The sequence below is a fragment of the Ursus americanus genome, chromosome 2 (assembly GCF_024610735.1).
Source record: "Ursus americanus isolate L20-20 chromosome 2, mUrsAme1.1.p, whole genome shotgun sequence".
Taxonomy (NCBI): domain Eukaryota; kingdom Metazoa; phylum Chordata; class Mammalia; order Carnivora; family Ursidae; genus Ursus; species Ursus americanus.
In genome coordinates, this window is record NC_142128.1 from 6,510,698 (window position 1) to 6,520,000 (window position 9,303).

Sequence of the window (9,303 nt, forward strand, 5' to 3'; positions counted from 1 at the left end):
AGATTCATCTTCCCTGTAAATGCATGTGTATGGTGGGGCCACTTAAGGTTAGTGCAGCCAGTGCAACCTTTTTTTCCTCTGTAATAAGGTCTTCAAGGCACACAGTAGACAGTAAATATTTGAATGACTGGAAGGCCTGGATTTCTGCCTTTTTTCAGTAGCTAGAAGGCTGGTCAGGTGTCTGAGGAAGAAACAGGACATCGCCCCTAGTGGCCCTTCTGATATGGCAGTCATCTGTAGCTGTGCCACCAATTAGGGTCCTGTCGAAATCACTTAGAAATTCTATAAGCCAAGGAAGTTCACTGGGGCTTCCTACAATTTTGTATTCCTGTCTTACTTTTTTCTCCCTTTATTATCTCAGTTTCTGAAGGACACACTTCTAGAGATTTATCCTGTCAGTCCTGTCCCTAGTATTGACACGTTTTAACAAATTTCAGTAAAAATTTGTTAAGGCAGGCAATGTTCTCCCTTGTGTTTGTTGCTGGGAATTTAAACTGCCAGGAGAGAGAGGGTGGAAAGGGTTGGGTAACGCAGGTGTTGTGCCTTGACAAGCAGAAGGACTTGGGAGAAGCAATTTCAGTTTTCTGGAAGAGCAAATAGGCTCCAGTAAAAGGGCTGCCATCACTGCCACATGCTCCAGCCGTAGCTCTGTCGTCTGAGTGGCCAGACACCAGGAAATGGCAGCAAACTCAGGAGCTTGCCTCATGTGTTTTCCCTTCCTAAGTAAAAATTGTAATCTCTGGAGAAGGTAGTAGATTAACCTTTAGATAGGTTGGGAAAAAGAGGTGCTACAAGGCCATTTATGCCTTCTTGATGCCCACCTCTGGGAGCTATTTGCGTGTTATTTCTGCCTCTGAAACAGTTGAGGAAAACCTGATCTGTATCATCTAGAAATGTCATTGACTCCTGCAAAAGGGCTCAGCATGTTGTATGAACAGGAAAAGTAGAATGAATGATAAGTAGTTTATTATTGAGAGCCAGTCTTCGAACGAGGTTTCTCCAGCCTTTATTTCCAAGGGTTCCTGCTGCAGGGACTGAGGCACTAATGGAAGGAATGGGAAATAAGTGATGGGAAGAAACCCAGCAGTTAAAACAGTGTGGGATTTGCACATGAATGGGATAGCAGGAAAGGTTGAGAAATAGCCCCGGCTCTGTATAGAAATCTAGTTTGTAATAAAGATGGAATCTCAGATCACTGGGCAGTTTTATTTACTTATTTATTTATTTAAGATTTTATTTATTTGAGAGAGAGAGAGAGAAGGAGCAGGGGGATGGGCAGAGGGAGAGGGAGAAGCAGGTTCCTTGCTGAGCAGGGAGCGCGACATGGGGCTTGATCCTAGGACCTTGAGATCATGACCTGAGTCAATGGCAGACGCTCAATGGACTGAGCCACCCAAAGATTTATTTTTTTAAAAAGTTGCATTGGAATAATTGAACAGTGATTTGGAGAAAGATAAAAATAGACCCATTTCTCACATCACATTCAAGAATAAACTCCAAATGAATCAGGAATCCAAATGTGAAAAATGAAATTATACAAGTACCAGATAGCAATGTGGATGTGAATTCCTTTAAAACACGGGTTCAGGGAAAGACTTTCAATCTAGGACTGAAAATCCGGAGGCATAAAAGAAAAGATTGGTGCATTCCCACATAAAAATTTAAAGAAGTTCTGAATGGCAAAAACAATAAGCAAAGACAAATGACAGGTTTGGAGAAGGTAATTTCAACATAACACAAAATTCTAATATTTCTAATATACAAAGAACCTTTTTTAAAAAAGAGAAAAAAAAAAACCCAAACGAAACAATCGCATCAAAAAACTGACAAACTTGACTTCATAAAAAGATTAAAAAAATGGCTATTAACCATATTCAAAGACGTTGACTTTCACTTAAAATAAATTCCAATTAAAACTACACCGAGAGATTTTTTTTCCATCCGATTGGCCAAAATTCCAAAGCTTGACAGTACAGGCTGTTGGTGAGTTTGTGGGGAAACAGGAATTCTTTTGTGTTGCTAATGGCATGCAAAACAGTGCAACCTCATGCAGAGGAGAATTTAGCAGTATCTTACAAAATTATGGATGGGTTTAAAGTGACACCTCTAATAATATGAAAATACATATGCACAACATTATTCATTACAGCCTTCTTGCTAACTGCAAAAATATTGGAAGCTATGTAAATATGCAGGATAGGTGATTAAAAAATGATGGCATGTCCACACAACGTAGTCTTGTGCAGCTTTAAAAAACATTATTGGTTCAGTTTTCACAATTGGAATATGGATCTGGATTAGATAAAATTATCGTATTGATGTTAAAAGTACTAGTGTTGATAACTATGTTGTGGTTATGTAAGAAAATATCTGTGTTCTTAGGCAATACACACGGAAGTATTTAAGGATAAAGGGCCATTGTGTGTGTCCATACACAAATATATACATACATGTATGTACAGAGAGGAGGTGGAGGCAGGGGAGAGGAGGGAAGAAAGGAAGGTAAAAATGTTAATGATAAATGAATCAGGGAAAAGGATATGTGGCTATTTTGCACTATTGTTTTTGCAACTTTTTCTGTAAGCTTTAAATTATAAGAATTTAAAATTAAAAAAAAAAACCCGACAGGATTTACTAGTTAGGAATGTGGGAGGAAAAGTGTAGCAAGTCCTTGTCCGATGATAGTGGCCCTGAGGTGGGAGCAGGAGGGTGATGCAGCGTATAGCTGATGAGATGCACTGAATTCATCATACCTCATCTTGTGCAAGAGCTGCAGATTCATTCCCGTGCTTTTTTCACTGTGTGCGTGGTTGGCCAAGGCTCCTTCATGCAGTGGCTGAAGACAGACCTTTCCTGTGGCAGCTTCCTTTATGGAAGGTCCTGTTTTCAGTGTCTTCACCCTGGGCTTGGTTTTGTGTGGGCGTACTCACAGGATACTTTCACCTCAGCCTTTACACTGGTCATTTGCTTAAGGCCTTGTAGCCTCTCCAGGTGCCTTCAGTTACATTATACCTTCTGCCCCAAATACGGGACCATTTTCCCCAGACTTACTGGTTTTAGCCCATCGCCTCAGGGAGCATCTTTGGTAACTAATTCATGTTCTGGTTAATACAAACGTACAGGTATCCCTGTGGGCATTTAGTCTCAGTTTTGAAATTATTTCACAATTTGTAACTTACTCGGTGCTTATGACAGACCTCTATAATAGGGCAAAATTGATGGTCATATAAATGAAATCTGGAGGGTTAACTGGTTTGAGCAGCAATGAGTTAAAAAGGAAAAGTAAGTCTAAATTTAGAATTGCTGAATATGATAGAAGGATTGTTAGATGTTAGGGACTGGTCTTCAGAAAGCCTCCTTTTTTTGTGTATTTTGTTTTTTAGATTTAGCTGATATGCTGGGAATTAGGCACTGAGTAGGCATTCGCTTGACACCTCTAGTGTATAACAGAGTTTATGTACCATCCAGTGACTGTAGGTATACATCTGAAAGCTCCCCTAACACCAGGGCCTAGCAAACCTCAGAGGACCTCAGCTCCAGCCCACAGCCAGTGTCTTCATGCACCGTTAGACCAGCAGAAGCTGTTCCACCAACATTCCAGCGTCCTTACTGTTCCCTGGTTTCTGTACCCACCCTGACTCCAAAAAGGACCCAGATGCTTCTCAAATCCCACCTGGCACTGATCATACCTCTACATTGAAGTGCTTCAGGAAGCTCAGGGGAGCAGTAGGAGGGGTAACTAGATCGTAGGAGGCTGGACTCTAGAAGATCATTTGCTCATGGAATAACGGCATCTGACTCAAAAGATCCTAGAAGTGAGTGATCCAGCTCCACTGTCTTAAAACCTTTCCCTTGTTTCCGTGATCCTGCAGAGAAAATTGCTGCCTCTGGGTGGTAGTCAACACTCAGTAAAATCAGCTCTGTCAGCTTGCTGAGCTTTATTCACTCCTTTGCTGGGGGTGGAGTTGGCAAGTCCTTGATATACTTGATACTCAAGGTGAAAACTATCCCTAAAACATTCCAGATGGAGATTTTGTCCTTCACGGTGTTAAATTAATTAAAGAAGGCCATTAAACAGGTAATTCTAATGCCATGGCAGCCCACATAAGCTACCCAAAACCTAAGTCTGTCAATGTCTCAAAGTTAAGAAATTGAAACACGAGGGCAAATAATCACAAATAGCCTTTGGCTTTCTCCTATAAGGCAATCTTAAGCTATAGCCAATCAAATAGTTTCTTTGCTTTGCTTCCTATGTTTATAAATGTCTGGCTGCTACCTTCTGTGGGTGGAATGCTGCTAGCCACTTCTGGTTTGTACTGTCTGATGGGAATTGATTTTTGCTCAAACTCTTAACATTTTTAATATGCTTCAGTTTATCTTTTATTATTTTTTTATAATTATTTTTTTTATAATTTTTATTTTGTACCATACAGTACATCCCCAGTTTTTGATGCAGTGTTCCATAATTCATTACTTGCGTATAACACCCAGTGCACCATGCAATATGTGCCCTCCTTACTACCCATCACCAGCCTATCCATTCCCCCACCCCCCGCCCCTCTGAAGCCCTCAGTTTGTTTCTCAGGGTCCATAGTCTCTCATGCTTCATTCCCCCTTCTGATTATCCCCCTTTCTTTATCCCTTTTTTCTCCTACCAATCTTCCTAGTTCTTATGTTCCATAGATGAGTGAAACCATATGATAATTGTCTTTCTCTACTTGACTTATTTCACTTAGCATTATCTCCTCCAGTGCCATCCATGTTGCAGCAAATGTTGAGAAATCGTTCTTTTTGATAGCTGAGTAATACCCATTGTATATATGGACTGATATCTTCTTAATCCAGTCATCTGTTGAAGGGCATCTCGGCTCCTTCCACGATTTAGCTATTGTGGACAATGCTGCTATGAACATTGGGGTGCATATGGCCCTTCTCTTCACTACGTCTGTATCTTTGGGGTAGATACCCAGTAGTGCAATGGCTGGATCGTAGGGTAGCTCAATTTTTAACTTTTTAAGGGACCTCCACACTGTTTTCCAGAGTGGCTGTACCAACTTGCACTCCCACCAACAATGTAGGAGGGATCCCCTTTCTCCACATCCTCTCCAGCAATTGTTATTTTAAGCCACTAAATTTGGGTAGTTTGTTTCTTTGCAGCAGACACCTGAAGCATGACCCTGCCACAATTACACTCCTTATCAATTGCTAGTCCCTGACCTGGATATGTTTTTCTTTATAGCACTTAGAACTTTCTGACATATTGTGTGTGTGTGTGTGTGTGTGTGTGTGTGTGTGTGTGTATTTTTTTTTTTTTTTCTGTTTTCCTCCCCATGGAACATCAGCTGCAGAAACTTTGTTTGCTGATATATCCCCAGTGCCTAGAGTATAGTACCTGGTACAGAATTGTCACTTGAGCTCAAATTGTATGTGTTAAGTGGATGTAGCTGTGGCCCTCTGCTGTGGAAAAGGCATGCAGTGGGAACGAGAAGGTATTGGCGTGAAAGGATTACATGGGACTTGGAAAATGCTGTATAGGTGATATTTATTATTCTCATTATTCTTGAAGATAACTTCCACTTTACTACTAGTGGTACTTAATAATGCTATTTTTAAAATGTGGATAATGGAACTATTTTTCTTCCTTTCTTCTTGAATACTTTATTTTTTTAAATTAAAATTAACATTCTGGTACGTTCATGGGATTGGGTTTATGTTGCCGAGGGTGGTTGACGTCAACTTTTCTCATATTGTTTTTACAGGTTTCAGGTGAGATTTTGTTGGTATTGTTGTGGTTTTATGGTCAGAGGCCCAGGGAAGCCTATATCCTGCCCTGCCAGTCATCCCAACTCCTGAGGGCTCCCAAGGAAACAATATGCTCAAAGAACAATAGCAAACTTTGAGCCAGAGTGCCACTTCGTTAGTGTCTGAGTTACCCAGTAACCTCTATCGTGGACTCACTTGTCAAAGGTGAGCTGGAAAATAGTCTAGACCTACCCCCTTCCCACTCTCAGCCCAAATCGGAATCAAGGATCTGCGTGCTTAGCCATGATGTATATAGAGAGAGGGGTGACTGGGCCCAAAATGAGGACTCCAGGGAGACCATGAATAGAAGAGGAATAACCAGGGGCAGGCTGGAAGGAAAGGGGCTTCATCCCTGGATGCTGACCCGTTAGGGCACACTGCCCTTCGTAAAATATGCACCAGTGAACTCTTTAGGTTCTGACCAGCCAGATTGGTAACTCTTTTTCCTTGGAGGGGGAGGAGGAGATAGAAAGGTATTGGTTAAGACTAAATCATGGGGAGAGAGGACATAAGTGTTCTTTTTGCAGTGTGTGCTACCATTGTCATGGTCATCATCAGCATCTATTAGCAGCATACTTTTATTGAGTCATTATTTTAAACCTAGCACTAGGATAAGAGTCTTCTGAGGATGAGTTTCTTAAGATGAATTGGACCTTTTATAAAATTTAAAAAGGACACAACCATCCTGTTTGGAGTGGAGTTGTGGTGAACATGAATCATGCAAAGCCAGGTATGAAAAGGATTGAACAGAATCAGAATTATATGGCATTCCAGTGGAGAGAAAATACTCTCTGTCAGCTGGGGAGATGTGAGGTGGCTTCCTGAAGGGCATAGTATTTTATCTGAGCTTAAAGGACACCTGAAATTTTGATAGAAATGGGCAAGTTGGGCCTGCCGGAACCACAAAAGTAGAGACTAAAAAAGCACAGTGTGTTTGGTAGAATGGTGAATTTCAGATGGACTGGAGTCAAATGGCCAGTAACTGTGGGGCCAGGACTAGCAGCCAGTGGGTAGGACTTTCTGTGTAATGTTCTTTCAAGCTCTACCATACCCCTTGCAGCCTGCCTAGGTTTTCAGCTGAGATATTGCTGCAGGCACTCCTGATGCAAGTACCTAGAGTATGGAACCCCACCCAGCAGCATCCAAGGCCAAGAGTGGGATGGCTTCGAGGATAATCAAGTCTGTCTCCAGAGCTAGATTCAACCCAGAATGTGGAGATGATGGTTGAGGAAGTAGGAAGTAGTGGAGGAGTTTAGAAATTGCGATGCATGAGGGTTAAGGATTTTGAGGAACTGGGGGTGTCTAGGGCTCTCAGAGGGCATCCCTTTGGCACAGGCTATCAGCACAGGCCATAGATTCCTATGAGTTCACCTCTTTCACATGAACCCTCTCCAGAAGGTCTGCAGATAAAGATAATTTGCATCTGTTTATGTGGTTCTGTCTTTAGGGGAGAGTTTATGCCCCTCAGTAGTCTATGTGTGGGGGCCAAGAAGGGGCTTGCAAATTACTTATGGAGTAATGAGAGAACTCCCTGGCCATGGTGACCCAAACCAATGAGGTCTGTGTTCTTCCAGCCTTCTGTATGTGGAGCCTGTCCCTGGTTCATCCCATTCTCAGCACAGAAGCCCTGAGAGGGGTCTTTGCTGTCATAACCCATAGGATAAAGCCTTCACTCCAAATAGTTTTCTTAGCGCTCCCTTCATGTCTTTGTTCCTCAGGCAGTAGATGAAGGGGTTCAGTATGGGTGTGACCACCATATACATCACTGAAGTCAATGATTCCTTGTCAGCTGAGTGGGAGGATGAGGGATTCAGGTAGACCCCTGTGATGGTCCCATAGAAGAGGAGGACTACAGTGAGGTGAGAGCCACAAGTGGAAAAGGCCTTTTGTTTGCCCTGGGCAGATGGGATCTTGAGCACAGCAGACACAATGTGGGTGTAGGACACAAGAATGCCGAGAAAGGGGATGAGGACAATCAAGCCTCCCACCAGCAGAATCATGAGCTGGTTGAGCTGGGTGTTAGAACAGGAGAGCTGGAGCAGGGGAATGAGGTCACAAAAGAAGTAAGGGATGACGTTGCTGGCACAGAACTCCAGGCGAGCCATGAGGACAGTGTGTAGCAGGGAATGGAGGCTGGCAATGAGCCAGGAGCTCCCCAGCATCAGGGCACAGATTTGCAGACTCATCATGGTGGAGTAGCGTAGGGGGTGACAGATGGCCACATAGCGGTCATAAGCCATTGCTGTCAGGAGGAAGTTGTCCATGTTGGCAAGCAAAATGCAGAAGTAGATCTGGGTTAGGCAGCCGCCATAGGAAATGGACCGAGTCTGCATCTGGATGTTCACAAGCATCTTGGGGACTGTGGCAGAGATGAAGCAAAAATCCACCAGAGAAAGATTGCTGAGGAAGAAGTACATGGGCGTGTGGAGGTGGGAGTTTGAACCAATGGCCAGGATGATGAGCAAGTTCCCTGCTGCCCCGACCAAGTACATGACAAGGAAGAGCCCAAAGATCAGCTCCTGCCTTTCAGGCTGGCTGGAGAGCCCTAGAAGGATGAACTCAGAGGCACTCGTGTGGTTTTCTCCCTCCATGATTGGCTGGTCCTGCTGGGAGATCCAGACCAGGCACAGGCTATAGGGAATAGGAGGTGGCACCCATGCCTCCTTTCTTCCCTCATACAACCCCTCAACTCACATCTGGCTAACTCATCTCTCTGTTTGTTTGGTATGAACTCCAAAGAAGGCTCTCCATCTACCAAAGGAGAAGCTTCAACCAGGGAGTCTTATGGCCCCAACAGACCCCAAAGTCAGGGTTTTAATTATTTCACTACCAAAATGCTGCTGATCCCAAACCTGCAAAGCCCCATCTGCCATCCCTCTAAGGAGAATCCTTGTGACGTATGGCCAGGTACTCAGTGGTGCTAACAAAGAGTGCTTAGGGTGTTTTGCCCCCCAGACTTCTGTTGTACTTTCATTCTTTGATTTGAGCAACTGATGTTATCTTACTATTAACTAAAGAACCATAGAAATATAGTTTCTTCTTACTCCCAATAAGATAGCCACTGGAAGCCCCTTTCTCTACAGAATTCTGGAACCACAATGGCACATATATAGAACCAGAGGGTATTATTTGTACATATCCTCCTTCCCCCTCAAATACTTGGTCTCCCTTTGTTCCCCTAGTCACATATGGCCCAGGGCTTAGGGTGCCCCGGCTGCCAATTGTCACAGGCCGGGGTCACCTTGGGTCCTGGTGATGATGATGTGGATGGAGTGTGTAAGGACAGACCTGGACAGAAGAGCCTGCTGACTGGGACAGCTCAGCCAGCCCTTCCGTTTGGGCTTATCCAGGAAGGGACTTGCCTCTGGAGGGTAAGAGTTGTCCCTGCAGATAACAGAGAGAAACTACTAGTATAATATTGCTCAAAGGAATGGAATGGGTAAAAGGGAAACAATAGGACCGCACTAAACTGGAGTTCATAATAGTTCAGTGTGAGCTCAG

General features: G+C 43.4%; 1 protein-coding gene across 1 annotated transcript; it reads right to left on the minus strand.

Moving 5' to 3' along the window:
* Positions 1-7,448: 7,448 nt before the first annotated feature.
* Positions 7,449-8,423, minus strand: LOC123777269 (putative olfactory receptor 1F12P). The gene has a single exon (XM_045773808.2). The coding sequence runs from the start codon at positions 8,391-8,393 to the stop codon at positions 7,449-7,451; it is 945 nt and encodes a 314-aa protein (XP_045629764.2). The 5' UTR covers positions 8,394-8,423.
* Between the last annotated feature and the right edge of the window lie 880 nt (positions 8,424-9,303).

Excerpts from the sequence above, each read along its gene's own strand:
- LOC123777269 (XM_045773808.2), bottom strand. The coding sequence starts at position 8,393 with ATGGAGGGAGAAAACCACACGAGTGCCTCTGAGTTCATCCTTCTAGGG.